The sequence below is a fragment of the Durotheca rogersii genome (genome assembly GCF_024521655.1).
Source record: "Durotheca rogersii strain YMJ 92031201 chromosome Unknown GGS23scaffold_66, whole genome shotgun sequence".
Taxonomy (NCBI): domain Eukaryota; kingdom Fungi; phylum Ascomycota; class Sordariomycetes; order Xylariales; family Xylariaceae; genus Durotheca; species Durotheca rogersii.
In genome coordinates this window covers 94,618-110,845 of record NW_026251297.1, presented here as the reverse complement: position 1 = coordinate 110,845, position 16,228 = coordinate 94,618, and the positions used below count along the sequence as shown (strand labels likewise).

At 47.1% G+C, this 16,228-nt stretch overlaps 4 protein-coding genes across 4 annotated transcripts; 1 reads left to right on the top strand and 3 right to left on the bottom strand.

Annotated features, from left to right (window-relative positions):
• Nucleotides 1-1,428: 1,428 nt before the first annotated feature.
• On the bottom strand, nucleotides 1,429-2,621 carry GGS23DRAFT_590703 (uncharacterized protein). Its single transcript, XM_051517717.1, has 2 exons — nucleotides 2,450-2,621; nucleotides 1,429-2,344 (listed from the first exon to the last, which is right to left on the bottom strand). Exon 2 carries the CDS (start codon nucleotides 2,310-2,312, stop codon nucleotides 1,650-1,652), a length of 663 nt encoding a protein of 220 aa, XP_051367054.1. The 5' UTR covers nucleotides 2,313-2,344; nucleotides 2,450-2,621; the 3' UTR covers nucleotides 1,429-1,649.
• Nucleotides 2,622-4,614: 1,993 nt separating this feature from the next.
• Nucleotides 4,615-7,247, top strand: GGS23DRAFT_475234 (ubiquitin carboxyl-terminal hydrolase). Its single transcript, XM_051514257.1, has 6 exons — nucleotides 4,615-5,074; nucleotides 5,149-5,385; nucleotides 5,447-5,557; nucleotides 5,684-6,486; nucleotides 6,559-6,757; nucleotides 6,819-7,247. Exons 1-6 carry the CDS (start codon nucleotides 4,990-4,992, stop codon nucleotides 6,860-6,862), a joined length of 1,479 nt encoding a protein of 492 aa, XP_051367053.1. The 5' UTR covers nucleotides 4,615-4,989; the 3' UTR covers nucleotides 6,863-7,247.
• Nucleotides 7,248-9,157: 1,910 nt separating this feature from the next.
• Nucleotides 9,158-11,688, bottom strand: GGS23DRAFT_590680 (aminotransferase class I and II). The gene is made up of 4 exons (XM_051517716.1): nucleotides 10,987-11,688; nucleotides 10,386-10,899; nucleotides 9,786-10,277; nucleotides 9,158-9,721 (listed from the first exon to the last, which is right to left on the bottom strand). Exons 1-4 carry the CDS (start codon nucleotides 11,316-11,318, stop codon nucleotides 9,506-9,508), a joined length of 1,554 nt encoding a protein of 517 aa, XP_051367052.1. The 5' UTR covers nucleotides 11,319-11,688; the 3' UTR covers nucleotides 9,158-9,505.
• A 349-nt stretch (nucleotides 11,689-12,037) lies between these two features.
• On the bottom strand, nucleotides 12,038-14,010 carry GGS23DRAFT_590678 (putative actin-binding protein Fragmin). Its single transcript, XM_051517715.1, has 2 exons — nucleotides 12,327-14,010; nucleotides 12,038-12,272 (listed from the first exon to the last, which is right to left on the bottom strand). Exon 1 carries the CDS (start codon nucleotides 13,539-13,541, stop codon nucleotides 12,354-12,356), a length of 1,188 nt encoding a protein of 395 aa, XP_051367051.1. The 5' UTR covers nucleotides 13,542-14,010; the 3' UTR covers nucleotides 12,038-12,272; nucleotides 12,327-12,353.
• Between the last annotated feature and the right edge of the window lie 2,218 nt (nucleotides 14,011-16,228).

The window sequence follows — 16,228 nt, the reverse complement described above, 5'->3', positions numbered from 1 at the left end:
CTTTATTCGTACTTAGTATTAATAAGGAAGTAGCGGGTCGTATAGGTTATCGTAATTTATATTAAGGCGTTCGTACGTCCTTTATATAGTAAGTAGGTAATTATAAGGGGGCTATCTTAATCGTTAAAAGCGTTATTTACTTGCGTAAGATATACTATACTATTAGCGGTTTATAGGAGCGGTTAATATCAAAGGCTAAGTACTATCCCTAGTAGCGGTAGTATTACGACGATAGTTTCCTAGGCTTACGGGTTTTTCCGTATAGGTAGATAAATAACGATACGAGGGATATCTTAATCGGTATAAACGCGGTTTAGTCGTCGTATTATATCGTAGTATCGATAACTTAATAACGTTATAAGTATTAAGGACTAAGCGCTATCCTAGTAGCTATAGTATCGTTACAAAAGTTCCCGGGCTTATACGTACCTCCCTATAATAAATAAATAACCATAAAGCGGGATACTTTATTTAACGTAAAACGCGGGCTACTTCGCGGGTTAAATGGCGGCGCCGACGGCGATCGGTATCCTCTAAATCCTAGTAGCGTAATAGAAACTCCGTAAACTAAAGGTTAAGGAATCGAAAAAAAGTTATAAGGTAGTCGTTACTAAGGAGGAGTAAAGCGTACGCGATACTAAAGACCCGGATATATTTACTCGAAAGTATACTCTATCGAAGACTATAATACGTACGATAATCTAGGATAAATAAAACTAATATCGCTATATTAATCGAAAGGCAAGGAATCTAATATAGTTATCGTATCTTAGCTATGCCCCTTAGTCGTAAAGATATAGTAGTCGCTAGCCCGAAGGTATAAGAGGTAAGGAAAGAAAAGGAATAAAACGCAAAAGTTACTTATTCGGCTATAGCGGTACGACGAAGTAACTTAAGCGCCTATAACTAAAATAAATATACTAATCGGAAAACGACGAATCTAATAGCAAAAAAAACGAATCTTTAATTAAGGCAAAAATAGTAAAGATAGTAATCTAGCTAGGTAATAAACTAGATAATAAGTATAGCATATCCCGTACTTACGGGAGCTATGGTTACTCTATATAGGCATAAGGCCTATCGTAGCGTATTACGTAATATATCAAGAGGGTATGTCTTACCGCACCACTACATTATAGAAAGGGTTACTAACATAGTATCAATAGACCCCCCCCTCCCTATATGGTAGGTATTTACCTAGGTACCTAAGGTTCTACTTGGGAGCTTCCAACCTGTCACGATAGCACGCCCCTACTCTAGTACCCCATGGCAGGCCACGGGATAGCCCTGACGGGAGGTCCCACGGGCGTTAAATACCTACTAGGTATAGGTACTACTACATACCGGCGCGGTATCGCGCGGAGCATGAACGCTTCGACAACAGTCCTCTGTCTGGGGAGTCGGCCACCGTCACTGTCACCCTGAGCCTAAAATCGACGACGGTCACGCACAGCACATCACAGCAGAGTATAGTAGTTACTTGTTCACATCTTCAGAGAATTTCGCAACATCGCCTTTAGGTAGAATATTACAATGTTACGCGGGCATCGAAGGACGGATCGACGTCTCACCCCCTTTTCGCAGAGCTTGATCTCTCAATTCCCAGCCACTAAAGCCATCATTACCAGTGCGACTACGCTCCGCCGTTGTTAGAGCCCACACATGGCAAGGATAACAGCAAACGAGCCCTTCTCAGTGTTCACGTCACCAACATACCTAAGCTTCCCACGTCCAATACTCGCAAGCGCAACCGCTGTCTCTCCCGCGATGTTCGCATTCGTAGGAGCAAAGACCCGAGACTCGACGACGGAGTTTTCATCCGTGTGATACCATGCATCCGTAAACGCTACATTCTTCACAAATACTGCCTTTTGGCTATATTGCGGCGGAAGCTTTGTGGCCAAGTCGTTGGCCACCACCTCTCGGTTGAGCACAAGTGTCGTCCGGTGGTACGAGCCAACCTCCCACTGCAAGCCCGCCTTTGCAAAGAATGGCTTTATCGCCATCGGCTTGACGTAGGAAGCGAAAAGACCCATGATCACGGATGTTCCCCCTTGGCGCACATACTGTAGGACTGCCTCCCAGACGCGGGCGTTCTTGGCGTTGGTTAGTGCCTCGTCAGTTATGAGGGCAGCGTAGGGTTGCGGCTGTTCTGACAGCAGGCGGATGGCTGAGCCTGTCTTCTTTGCGCGTTGGAGGCTCGCCTTCGATCCGAGCTCCGTGAGCAGGGAGCCATACGCTTCATCGAAATATGGTTGCCAGTTGAGAGAGATCAGAACAATTCGGGGCCTCGTCACTTCTTCGGCGGCCATGATTATAGACCTTGATTCTTCATTCGCAGTTGCTAGCCGTCATAAGTATATGATGAGTCTTCTAAAACACCCTTCCAAAGCAACTGGGGAACTGAATAGAGGCTCGCCGACGGGCGTCCTTCGACAGAGGGAACAACCTTTCGAGAGTCCTGGAACCCGGTTATGATAACTTCAATTATCGCAGCGGCAAGGCCAGAATTCGGAGAACTCGAAGAATCAGCGTATTTTGATGTATCGGCGATATTTTTATCGCGGGCGGGCCGAATCGTGTACGGTGCCTTACGAGAAGCCTTTGGGCGACGATTTCCCTCCAAACGAGGAGTTAGGCAAGAGGAGTTAGGCAAGTAAAGGGAGGTCGCAAACCAGCCTAACCAATTAAATCCCTTATACCTTACCGTTGTTACAACCTGCTATTTCTGTTAGTACTCCTAGGAGTAGGTAACTTAGCTAGGTAGGTCTTGGTTTAAAGGTACCTAACAGTGAGAAGGAGAGTCTCTAATCGTGGGACTTCAGAGCCCACACTTCACATACCTACTTCTCTAGTCGCGGGTAGAGGTAGTTTCAAAGAGTAGGTAACCTGTGTATTAGATGAATAACCAAGGAACTGTGATAAGTGTCTAGATATAGGAAACTTTCTTCTCTTTTTATACTCTATTTCTTCTACCATGTTGGTAAACTCTCTCATAAATCGGTACGATTTACTTAGAATCGTTATGATTTGATTTAAGTTGTCACGATTTACTCTTTACTTAAGCAACTCGGTTACGTGCCGTTAAATAAGAATTAGTTTAAGGTAATGTCATTCGGGACGTTACCTCTTACAATAGATGTTTAGTATGTTAGAGAGTATTAGTTTCTAATATAAATATATAAAAATAAGTAAGAAATAAAATACGTCGAAGTACTCTGCTCTTTTTTACGTGTTGGTGCCAAAAACCTAAGACCTCTCTAAAGGCAAGAGGAAAAAGAGTAAGTAAAAATAGACGTTTAATTAAACTAAAATACGTCGAAGCGCAGAGCGCTTCTCTAGGTTTTCATGCCGAAAACCTAGAACCTCTCCGAAGGCTAGGGAAAAAGGGGTAAGTAGGAATCGACGCTTGATTCAACTGCGAAAAGAGATTGATTAGCAATCGACTCTTGATTAAATAGGGAGAAACTGACTTAGATTGAACAGGGAGAAACTGACCTCGATTAAATAGGATTGAAATAGGTAGGAAATAGGATTAAACGCGTAAGTAAATAGATAGACGCGTATGCTGCTGTTTTATTAGATGCATTCCTTTTAAGCGGGTCATACGAACTTTTAACTAATTAAAACGGCGTATACGAACTTTCAGCTAATAAAAACAGAGTTTTCCCTAAATGATACCCCTTTACAAAGGTATTTACAGGGGTATTTAACCCTGTAATTAATCAACATAACAGGAGGTTATGTGTATTATAACTATCCTCCAGATAGGATAAAAAGAGATTAACAATCGACTCTTAATTAAATAGTAAAAAACTAACTTTGATTAATTTATATATAAATATAATTAAAATAAGTAAAATGTTAATACATTAGGATATAAATAGTAATATATAGACCTCATCTCATATACTATAGTTTTATTAAATGTATCCCTTTTAAATAGATCGTACAAATTTTTAACTACTGAAAACATATATATGAACTTTTAGCTAATGAAAATAAAGTTTCTTTTAAATTTATAAAGGTATTTATGAAGTTATTTTTATAAAGCTTTTTACCTTTATAATTAATTAATATAATAAAGAGTTTAACGTATTGTAACTATTCTCTAGATGTGATAATTAAACTATAAATAATATATAAATAACTTAAAAGTAAAAGAAACATAACTAATTAGAATACGTTTTATATATAGTATGATAAAAAGCTTATTTAAAATATAAAAATTATATAGAGAACATAAAAATTAATAAAATACCTTGTATTTAATTTAATAAAAGTTAAATAAAAATGTTCAATAAATAATATATTAATATTTAAAATTTTCTTTTTAAATATATTTCTTACTATTATATAAAAGTATATTAAATTAATTTTTTAATAATAAATATTTACTCTTAAAGTATAAATTAAATAATTATAATAAATATAAATGATAGTAGTAATAGTAGTAATAGTAGTAATAGTAGTAATACAATAGTAGTAGTATAAATAACTCAGTAGTGATAGTAGCTTAAGTAATCAAATGAGCCTTACTTTAATCAGTTAGTAGAGTATCGTTGCTTTAGAAGGAGCTAATAGAATCTTTAGAAAGTCGTAACCCGCTTTGGGGTGAGGTATAGTGGACTAGTCCGTACCTATACTCTGCGCAGGGCTCTGATTGGTGGAACAAGGACTAGCTGGAGCGAGGCTGGCCACTTAGAAGCCGGAAGCCTCGACAGCAACACACCTACCTACCATCTCCCGTCGGCCGCCATCAGCAGAGAGCCTCGCCCGTCCTCTGCTACCCGTCCCTCTTACGTTGGACCGGAGCGCATCCTCGACCGCCGATACACATCCATCAGCGCGCACACACGCACACAGACACACACACCGACTGAGTGAGCCAGCCAGCCTGCCTGCAGAACATCGTTACGTTCTGCAACAGCAACGGCAACAGCAGCGGCAACAACAGCGACGACGACGACGACGGTATTGCTGGGAAGCATGGCTGCACGACCCACCACGCCGGCATCCCCAAAAAATGTCAGGATCAAGCCACCCACTCCTGGCACGCCTCTGTTCGGTTGCGGTCAATCACCCCTCCTCACGGTAGCTCCAAGAGCTTGTCTGTTCCCCTACGGCACGGCACTGACGCTCTCCCAGAACACGTCCAGCTCCTCTTCTCCAACAGCCAAGATGTCATGAACAGCTCCATCCAGTACTATAAGATGCTCCTGCGCGTCATCTTCGACAACACCTCCCTTGTGCCCCAGACCTCCAAAGGTCCAGACGGCCAGATCATCACCTCCTTAACCTCCAACTACCTATGCCTGCAGTGCTCCACCATCGTCCCCGAAGAAGAGCGAAACAAACATGGAAACAAGAAGAGCCATCGGTTCTGTAGGCTGTCCCCACGCGGCGTTGTCCGACACTCCCGGACCCATTAGCTGACGAATTGTAGACGTGGACTCGAGGAGTGGCGCGCTGTTTTGCCAGTTCTGCGAGGACTTTGTATGGGACCCGACTCTAGAGGAGCTCAGAGTAAGGAAGATAGGAACCGGATCGTTCTCGAGTATGTTCCCCGCACCTCTTTGGGCACATATATCTATTCTGCTGGTATCGACGGCAAGAAGAGGGGGAATTGTCGGGCGCCGGCCAAGGCGGTCATCGTGGCGAGGCTGACCGACTTACCTCCTAGGTCGTAAAAGGAAACACGAGGAAATGTTCTCCGACACGGTCAAGGACGCGCTGAAGGACACGCTGAAGGACGATCCTAGGTATATCTCGTCTAACACCACTATCGCCTCGTGCAGAGCCGATGGCCTTCGGGGCATTTACAATGCCGGCGCAACGTGCTACCAGAATGTCGTCCTCCAGAGTTTCCTCCACAATCCCCTCCTTAGAAACTTTTACCTGAGCGATGGGCACCAAAGCAGCGATTGCCAGGTCCCTCACTGTCTCAGCTGCGCCATGGACGATATGTTCCAGGACTTCTACGCCCTCGAGAGTACCACCGGCTATACGGCGGCTAATATCCTGTCCGGATTTTGGATTTCCGAGAAGAAGGCGTTCGAGAACCTGGTGACGACTAAAGAACAAGATGCGCACGAATTCTTTCAGTTCTTGGCCGAGGAGCTGCACGAGAGGAACGGCGATGGCAAAAGGCCGGAGACTGGAAGCGAGCACAGCTGCAATTGTATCATTCACCAGACCTTCTATGGAAAACTCCAAAGCCAGACGACTTGCCAGCACTGCGGCGGCGTCACAAATGCCGTCGAGTCGTTCCTTGACCTCAGTTTAGGACTAGAGAACCTATCCCAGAAGAGGGGCAAGAAGGCCCCGAAGAACGGCCCGACCCTAACGCTGCAAGAGTGCCTCGACGACGAGTACATCAAGTCGGACAAGTGCGAATATCGGTGCAGAAATTGCAATTCATCGCAGCAGGCACGGAGGGATCACAGCATCAAGCTTCTGCCAAACGTACTCTCCATACAGCTGAAGGTGAGTTTCCCGCTGTGTCAGCCAGTTCTCGTAGCCAACCCCCCCCAAATTACTTACGAAGGCGGTCGTCAGAGATTTGAATTCAAGCAAGGGAGCCGTGACCGTGCTGCCTCGAAGATCAGCACCAAGGTGCAGTTCCCGTTGCAGCTGAATATGCTCCCGTACACTACCCGTGGTAGAGTGTCGGACACCAGGGAGAGCCAAGAGCTCGGCCGGTCTTGCACGTACGACTTATTAAGCGTCGTGGAGCACGTCGGAGAGATCGATACGGGTAAATGATATCGCAGCATGCTAGAAAAATATTCTTCGACAACTGACCAGCCAAACTGTAGGGCATTATGTCACTTATTCACGGGTTGGGGATCAAGTGAGATGACCCTTTCAAAAGAAGATTTTGAACAGCACTGATGTGGATCTAGTGGTTTTCGTTCAATGACCATAGAGTCGAGATCGCCAGAAAGTCGGACGTTCTCGGCAGCCAGGCTTATCTACTATTTTACATCATCCGGTCATTGGCGTAAGCAGAAGGGGTTTGTCTCATGTATCGACATTGGGCGGCGAGATCCTAAAGCATTTACATCAGTTTAAGGGGTTAAGAGGTCGGGGGGCATAGTTGACTCCTCGTTGCGTGTTTTAAATGATTGAATAAAGGGGCACTCCATAGAGCGATTCTATGGCCTTTTTTGTGCTATTTCTCGCTTCTTTCTCCTTGGGTTATGTACGGGCACCGTCGACGATAAATTAGCCGCCGCCAAATTATACTCATATATATATAACTTGTGTGCCGTTACTAGTGAGATTGTTGTAATCGCCTCACGGTGGACCCTTTCGGTCATGATCCTCGCGCTTCCTCCTTGTCAGGTTAGCAACGCTATACGGAAAAGAAGAGGGGGTTGAGAGGCTGTGGACGAAACGAGCCGACGATGCCATCCACAATATCTCTCGTACAGCCTCGTCGCCCTCCACGCAACAACGACGGTCAACCATTGTAGTAAACCCCGCTCCTTAGTTACTCCATGTCATAACGGAGATCCTCGAGGGAGATGTCCTAGTCGCAAAACGGTTGGGAAGGATGTGCTTATAGCGTACCGAGGAAGAATATAACGTGGTCCAAAATATTGTCTACGCTGAACATAAAGTCGTCGATGCCACCATCGCCCCTGTTGCCCCCCTTTTCCTCATCCCGGCCCACCGACAAAGGCCCCCGCCGCCGTCGCCCCGTCGAAGAAAGGGTGCACGTTAACCGCGCAGTAGTCAGACCGCGCGCACAGCTCCGGGTGCGCGAGCACGGCGGCGAAGGTGTCGACGACGACGACGGGACCGCCGCCGAGCCGATGTCGAAGATGCCGAGGAACAGCCGGTTGCCGTGCCTCGCGGCCGCCGCGTAGGCCGTCGCCACCTGATCGCAGTCGACGCCGTACAGGCGCACGACGCCGTAGTCCGGCGCGAACAGCGCAAAGTCGGCGTCGACCTCGGCTGCCGACTTGCACGAGCCGTCGCCCTTGTACGGCGAGTAGGTGATGCCGGGCGAGCGGCCGGAGCCCGAGCCGGACGGAAACGGAGAGGGCGGCGAGGCGGCATAGGACGCGGCCGGCGAGGAGTCCTCGGCCGATACGGGGTCTTTTACCAGCTCCGGCTCCTCAACTGGCGCGGGTTCCTTCGCGCGCGGGAGGCTTGCTGCCGGCGCAGCTGGTGAAGGGGGCGGGACGATCTCGACCGTGGTCGTTTCTGACGTCTTCGGGCTCTTTGCCGAGACAGGAGAGCGAGAGAGACTAGAGGCGGCCACATGATACTATGCGCGTTGACGTGATAACGTATAAGCGCAAAATCTAGGGGGCCCCGAGGCCGTGGTAAACAGATCAGAGTTTCATGAGCCTATATTGTCATGGAGGAGACTAGTCACCTTGACGGACCCACGGGCGAACGAACGAGGGGACAATAAAAGTGACGTGCAACGAGGCGAGAAACAAAAGAGGACATGAATCCGGTAGGTGGCACGTAATGGCCTTGAAGGGCTGTCCATCAGATCGAAACGTTTGCAAGGGGAGCAAAATACAAGAAGCGGACAAAGGAATGGCGCGGGGGCTTAGATCGTCAAGGAAGGGGCATATACGTGTACATTAGGAGGACCGGGTTGCGAGGTCGAGATTTGATCAGGGCTTGGGTGGCTTAAGAAAGCAAGGTCGACGTTATACGCCTCTCCCTCCCTTTCTAGTGGTGGCGGGAGTTGTCCCCGAAGCAACAGGGAAAGGCAGGGAGGTAGGGGAGGGGGGCAAGAAGAGACGAAATGGAATGCCTGCCCCACAAGAGCGTGAGAGCGAGGGCATACTGAAAGAAAGGGTGCACCTCAGGGGGGAAGGGGGGTGGGCATTGAGTCCGTGTCTCAGCAAAGGGGAACGCGCTTCCGACGTATATTAGAGGCTCGGCAGGGGATGAGAGGGCGAGTCCTACGTAGGTCTACTACTGCTCCATGAATTTAAGGCAATGTGCTTGAGGCACCCGGGGCAGATAAGCTGGGCGGTCTCGGAAGATACTTAATCGCGCACCCGTCGATACCACGCCTGGAGAGGGTCATGGGGAGAGGGTACGAATTGGTCGTCCTGGAATGGGCGAGGTGGGCAAGGCATTATTTAGAGATGACATTACAGACCTCTCAGACTGGCCAAGTAGATTTGTTTCCCCCGAGCACGAGCGACGGAGAGCAAATTTGGGATGAATTAGCAATTAGTAGTGTCGTTTGTATGTCTATATAAACCATCTCCAGTTTTCATTGTCACGTATCGCCGGTCTTTTCTCCCATCTCTCCCACCGCATAGATCATGAGGACCTTGATAGGCACGAGCCCTGATGTACAATATCGGTATACCCCGAGTTACCGCTGGTTGTCGTTCCAATACGACCGTCGCACAATACAAATATCTCCCCACTCGAGTCATACGTCTTGTATCGTATATCAAACTCATCGTGATATGACGTTAAGCAGGTAACGTGCGTGCGCAGACGGAGCGGTGGAAGCCCCCTAAGCGGCCATTGTCGATTGTCTAGTAGGCTTTCGGGTCATGATCTTGGTGATAGCATGACGGATCGTGACTCCGGCCTTCTCGATTTCCTTTTTGGACAACCCCGACGTGATGCACACCTTGAGCGCCGGCCGGATGTTGATTTCCTTGGTGCCGATACTACCCAACAAGGGCACGCTCTTCAGCCGAGTAACGAGCACTCCGTTGGCGAGCGCCTATATCCTCTATTAGCATTCAGATACTCTCAACAGTCCCGGAACTTTCGCTGAGAACACCGACCTCGTCCGCGATATCCAGCAAGAGTCGCTCCTGCTCGTCACTGCTCAGCCGCCTCGATTGCACCACCTCGGGCTTAAAGGCCAGTAGCATGACGGGGTTCTCCGGGTCGCTTGTGCACTGGACCCAGTCGCTCCGTGGGTCGAGTTGCGCCCTCATCGCTCGGATGTTCTCACGGCATTGGAGCAGAATATCGGGGTTACATTGCAGGACATTCAACGTCTCGCTAGCCGTAACAGCAGCCATAGCTGGTAGGGCGGCCGAATAGGTGTACGATGCCGCATTGATACGTTGATGCCGCACGACATCCTTCGAGCCGGCACAGAAGCCACCAGCAGCACAGAGAGGCCCGGCCAGAGACCCGATAATCATGTCCACCGCCTCCGAGTCGACGTTCTGCGCCTCGGTGAGCCCTCGGCCGTTGCGGCCGAGCACGCCAAAGGACCATGTCTCGTCAAGGGCGATGCGGAACTTGTATTTCTCCTTCAACTCAACCTAGAGATTTCCACTTCGATCAGTCATGTGGCGTAACAGATGCGGTTTTCTTCCCCCGAGGGGAAGGGGAAGAGGAGGAAGGAAGCCTTGGTTGGTTGGCTTACTTACAAGCTTAGGGAGGTCGGAGCAGTCGCCAACCATTTCGAACAGGCCTTCCGTCACGATGAACCGCCTAGTTAGAATCTTCTTCTTCGCCTGCTCCTCGGCTACCTTCTTCATGACACGTTCCAGATCCTCCATGTCGTTGTGTTCGTACCAGCGGATGTTGCTTCGAGAAGCCTCTAGTCCCTTTCGGATTGAGTAGTTGACCATCCTGTCGGCGACGATAACGTCGCCTCTCTTGCAGAAGGTAGGAATAACGCTGGAAATAGTAGAGAAGGCGTGGGAGTAGACGATGCTGCTCTGGGTACCTAGGAAAGTAGCGATGTCGTGTTCCGTCTTCATATGGACGTCCTGGGTGCCGTAAAACTGCGGCGGGCCGCAGGGGCCGACTCCGTAGGTGCGCAGGGTCTGAATGGCCTTGTCCTTGATCGATTCGCTGGCGTTCAAGTTGTAGAAATTGTACGAGGCTAAGTTTATAACCGTCTTGCCATTGGAGAGCTTCACCTTCGGACCAGTCGGTCTATGCGGAAACAAAACAAAGCTCGACGTCAGCACAATCATCGCCCTTCCTAGCTTTCCAGTGAAGGGAGTACGTAGAGTTACTTACCCGACAATAACAGGCTGCCTCTCGGCTTCGGCTTCCTCGAGGGCGGTCTGAGGAGGGACCAGGGGCTCGGGCTCCCATTCCCTAACGAGTTCGTCGATCTCGTCTTCGCGGAGCTTCACGTAGTTGGGGCCGTGGGTGGGATAAGATGGCGACAGCAGGTAGCGGACGAAGAAGATGACGAGGATAAGCTCTATAGCAGATCGGATGGGGTCATTCTGGTAGCTCGACTGTATATAGCGTATCAAGACGGCACTTCCGGGGACCTTCTGAAAGGTGTGGAATATTTCATGTAACGAAGCCTGCAGATAGACTTGGGCCTCGTGGAGGTCCATCTCGAGCCAAACGATTAAGCGATCAATGAGGGAAGCTCGCAGAAGCCGTCAGATGCGAAGACATCGGATTTCCGGGGCGGATTCTCGGGGTCAGGTCAACCTGGAGCGGTGGAGGCGTTGGAGGGCACGGATGCAAAGGATCTTATCGGGTTCTCAGAAATAAGGGGGGAGAAGAGGAAAAGACGGGAGAGGGTAGCAGATGCGGGAGAGAGGAGCGGGAAAAGGAAGAGAAAAGACGGATTAAGGAGCAGGTAAACCCGACGAAACAATTGCCCTTCATTTCGACGTGTCTGTCATCAGGGGCAGGGACCGCTTCAGAACGCGGTTTAGACCCTGCCTACAACCAATTACAGACTCACCTATATTAAGCGAACAGCAACAGTAAACTAGATGAATGCTTAACTACTTAATGTACTACATTGTCTTTAAAGCTTTCTTTAATTACTTAGAATATTATTTCATATTATCTAATATATTTTATACTATATATTATTTTAATATTTTAATATAGAAATATTAATATATATATATATAGTTATATAATAATAAGTAATAAAATGATAGAAATTATTTTTATTTATTTATTTACTTAAATTTCACCTCTTTCCTTTAATAAACTACCTTATTTTATCTTATTTAATTTTGCTTTATATAGACAGAAAGTACTTACGAATGCTGTTTATACTAGAAAGTAACCTTTTATTTTTTATATAAAAAACCTCATTACTATTACTTTATTATTTCGCTAACGGCGGCTCGACGTTACCTTAGTCTCGTAGGTTATATAGGGTCTGGTTAATGATCACATTTATTCCTCCTCTTATGACTACCAATTACTATGGCGCCCACACATCTCACTATTCAAAAACAGGTACCTATTAATATGGTACCAACTGCATACCAATTTTCAGGTTGGCAAAATTCTACGATATCATCGAAATCCAACACCTGCAGGTGAGCAGACAAACCGCAGAGAACTGCCACTTCCAAAATCACACCCGGTGTTAGGTTCTTCTGTTTTGATTTTGGGCATCGTCATACCTCAAGAGCCTGGGTGAAGGCTCGGCTTTCGTTGCCCTCGACCACTCTAGAGATGGGACTAAGATATGCGCTTCCCTCCTCTTCCGATTCGTCCGCGAGCTGCCGGATGTAGGATTCGGCGACTCGGATCCACGCCGCTCTCTCCACACCGCTAGCCCCCGAGCCCTGCCAGACCCAGATGGCGTCGCCCGTGTCGAGAAGGAAGACATCGTTGCTATCTAGATCCGCGCTGCTCATGCCGGCGCCCTCCTTGACCGTGTAGAATCTTAGCTGGCCAGAGGCATCCGATAGTCGGAATAACTTGCGAGTACGACCGGCCGCGCCCTGGGTCCGAAACGAGAAAATGGGTCGGGGTGCCCGGAAAGGCCCCTCGACGTCCTCACCACCGAGCACGGCGACGATGGCCCGCGACCTCGATTCGTTCTGCGACAGTACCTCGACATTGAGGTGCTTGGCGAGAGTCATATCGTGCACGACCTGGGCGGCCTTGGCCTTCTCCATGGGACTGCAGTTCTTGCCCTGCCAGACCCAGATCTTGTCGTCGCGCTCCAGCACGAAGACGTCATTCTCATCGAGGCTTTGCCAGGCAGGCTCGACTTCGCAGACCATGACCGAGTCAACTCGCGTCGCAGCGGGGTGTTTGAAGATGCGGAGGAGCACGAGAGCTTTGTCCGGCTCCTCCGTTTCGACGTGCGTGAAGCCGGAGCGCACGCCGCCCGACAGGATTCGGATGCGGGGGAATAAGGCGACGAACTCGTCCGAGGGCTCTCTCTGCAGCTCGCGATGCTGCGTGGCCACGCCATGCAAGAACTCGTCAAGCTCGACCGTCTTATAAGCAGCTGTGCCAGCCTCGTCCTGCGTCGTCTGGCTCCCCAGCCAGAAGAAAATTTCGTGGGCTAGCTTGTCCTCGCCATCGCCGCCCCCTGCCTTATAAGAGTACAAGATTATGTAGCTGTCCCCCTCGTAGAAGTCGCCATATTGGTCCTTCGGCCACGGCACAACCTCAAAGTTCTCCACTCGCCAGACGTAGAGACCGGGTGCTAGCCCAACTTCCCGCCAAGCCGGCTCGCTCGCTGCCGAGTTGTACTTGACCTGGTGATCAAATTCCGTCCCGATGTTCTCGACATTGCTGTCCCTCCAGTCGTATTCTTTCAAATGTACCAATCCCTCTCGCGGCGCCATAGTAGCTCTAAGCTATGACTTGGCAGTTTCTCAGCAGTGGGTGCGATGAGGGCAAATGTCTAGATGCCCTATGCAAAGGCAGGGCCGCGAACGGTGCCAGTTATCCAATACTATGGCGAAAGCGGCTGAGAACAATTCCGTTCATAAACGTTTAAGAAAGGCCATGATGCGGCTCCCTCCTCTGACCCCTGAAATAGTGTACATAATGGGATGTGGGACGGGGAGGCGGGGAAGCTGAAGGAGAGGAGGTTAGGTACCTGGTAAAATACGTCGAAGTACTTTGCGCTTCTCCACGTTTTCGTACCAAAAACCTAGGGCCTCTCTAAAGGGTAAGGAAAAAGGGGTAAGCAGGAATCAACGTTTAATTAAACTACGAAAAGGGATTAATTAGTAACTAACTTTCGATTAAATAAAGAGAAACTAACTTTGATAAATTTATATATAAATAAAATTAGATTACGAAAAGGAATTAATTAATAATTAATTTATAATTAAATAAGAAGAAACTAACTTTAATTAATCTATATATAAATAAGATTAAAATAAGTAGGAAATAGAATTAAATACGTTAATGAGTAAATAATAATATATATATCTTATTATATATACTGTAGTGGTGCGGTGGATCTAGGCTACGTAGCCTTTTCGATGTATATTTATATGGGTCGCGTACTTATATTTTCATTAGTTAGACTTAGACATATAGATATTATAGCCTATAGCCATTTATTCGTTTCTTGCTATGCCTTTTTAGCTATCCTCGTTTTTGCCTTTCTAGCCCCCTTTCCTAGCTGCCGTTTTTAGCTAGCCGATTAACCGATTATAGCTATTTATAGCTATAATCTTAGGTTAATCGGCATTAGGCCAGTTATTAGTAGTTAGGTAGCCCTTTTCGTGCCTCCGTTAGCGTACTTACGCTACTCCTGTTTAGTAGCGACCACCTAGTAGCCCGAGCCGTAACCTTATCTTAGGAGTAACCTTTTACGACCGTTTTTATAGTCATTAGGTTCAGGATACGTCGATTAGGAGATCCCCAGAGTTTCGTTTAATTAGGAGCTGTTTTCGTAGCTCCAGAGCCGTTTTTTTCGTAGCTTTCGGATTAAGCCTTTTCAGGTCAGGATTAACGGGAGGGTAGACAACCATAGCGACCATTAATAACCTACGCCCTCCCATTAGCTTTTAATTAGCTTACCTAAAAGCTCGTCCGCCGATTAGTAGGAATCCCTGTTCTCGTTTCTTAGTTATCTCTTTTAAAGGAGTTATGCCTGTTTTACCCGGTTTCGCCTTCGTTTTTTACCAGTACCTAGATAGCAGTTTTTCGCCCTTAGTTAATCTAACTAAGTCACCGCTACTACCCCCTTTTTATAACACGCGCTTAAAGGCAGTTAGTCCTTTCCGATCGGTCTATTTTAATCGCAAGAGGCTTGCCATCTTAATCGCCCTTATTTTATCCCTGCTAGCTAGTTACGGCACCTGGGGAGGTTTCTCCCTAACCGATAAGGTACCACGATGCCCTCAATTGCCACACGAAGATACCGACATACCTTATACCTACGAACCTAATCGGGGAACCTACCGATCAACGCGATAGACCTATAAACGATACCGCGATATACGAATTAAATAGGATATTAAACAAGAAAGCCTAGAAAAAACAATCATAAGTTATAGTCGGAAATAGTCATAGGTTAATGCCCGGAGACCCCTCTTATCGCCTTTACCGATATATAGTTGGTAGGAAGAGCCTAGAGAGCCCCTAGAACCACGTACAGGGGAGGGATCGAGGGTCAAGGGAAGCCCGGTAGATGCTGCCGGACGAATAATAGTTAGATACGAGTTAGAAACGGAAACAGACGGGCATAAACAGGATATATTAGTTAGTTTATAAAATCAGGATCAATTAAAAGGATCGGTAAAAGATAGCCATGGACGAAAAGGACGGAGATTACGTTATATCGTATGGGGATTATTTCTTTCGTTTCTTACGGGAGTTACGCTTGTTTTACCTACCCGTTATAGTTCCTGTTTTCCTAACGGATTCCTATTATTTCTTAATAACCCTAATGGACCTGGCTCGCTCCCAGTTAATTAGGGTTAATTAGGAATAGGTTAATTAGGTTAGTTTATAGGTTATAGCTCCGCCAGCCTAGTTCTTATTATCAGGTCTTTCCTGTTTCCTATTAATCGTTAATTAAACTAGCTTAGCTCCCAGTTAGTAGCGATTAAATAGGTTCGGGATTAATCAGGATTAGGCATAGTTAGGCACGGTTACAGTCACCTACCCCACTACCTACTTATTATTATTATAATTATTCCCAGTTAACCCTGTTTCTTCCTAACTTATCCTATTGGTCTTTAATTAAACTAGCTAGCTCTCAGTTAATTAGGGTTAATCGGGATTAGGTTAATTAGGTTAAATAGGAACGAGAGCCACCGTACCTATTATTAGGAGTTTAATTACTCCTTACGGATTAATTAAACTAGGGAGGCTATAATAGTACGGTGGATCTAGGCCACGTAGCCTTTTCGATATATATTTATATAGGTCGCGTACTTATTTATATTTTCATTAGCTAGACTTAGATATATAGATATTATAGCCTATAGCCATTTACTCGTTTCTTACCATGCCTTTCTAGCTATCCTCGTCTTTGCCTTTCTAGCCCTCTTTCCTAGCTGCCGTTTTT

Coding starts and splice junctions, on each gene's coding strand:
- GGS23DRAFT_590703 (XM_051517717.1), bottom strand. CDS start 2,312: ATGGCCGCCGAAGAAGTGACGAGGCCCCGAATTGTTCTGATCTCTCTC.
- GGS23DRAFT_475234 (XM_051514257.1), top strand. CDS start 4,990: ATGGCTGCACGACCCACCACGCCGGCATCCCCAAAAAATGTCAGGATC. Junction 5,558..5,683: donor AGGAACCGGATCGTTCTCGA/GTATGTTCCCCG, acceptor CTTACCTCCTAG/GTCGTAAAAGGAAACACGAG. Junction 6,758..6,818: donor CGTCGGAGAGATCGATACGG/GTAAATGATATC, acceptor GCCAAACTGTAG/GGCATTATGTCACTTATTCA.
- GGS23DRAFT_590680 (XM_051517716.1), bottom strand. CDS start 11,318: ATGGACCTCCACGAGGCCCAAGTCTATCTGCAGGCTTCGTTACATGAA. Junction 10,900..10,986: donor AGGCAGCCTGTTATTGTCGG/GTAAGTAACTCT, acceptor GTTTCCGCATAG/ACCGACTGGTCCGAAGGTGA. Junction 10,278..10,385: donor GCTCCGACCTCCCTAAGCTT/GTAAGTAAGCCA, acceptor GGAAATCTCTAG/GTTGAGTTGAAGGAGAAATA.
- GGS23DRAFT_590678 (XM_051517715.1), bottom strand. CDS start 13,541: ATGGCGCCGCGAGAGGGATTGGTACATTTGAAAGAATACGACTGGAGG.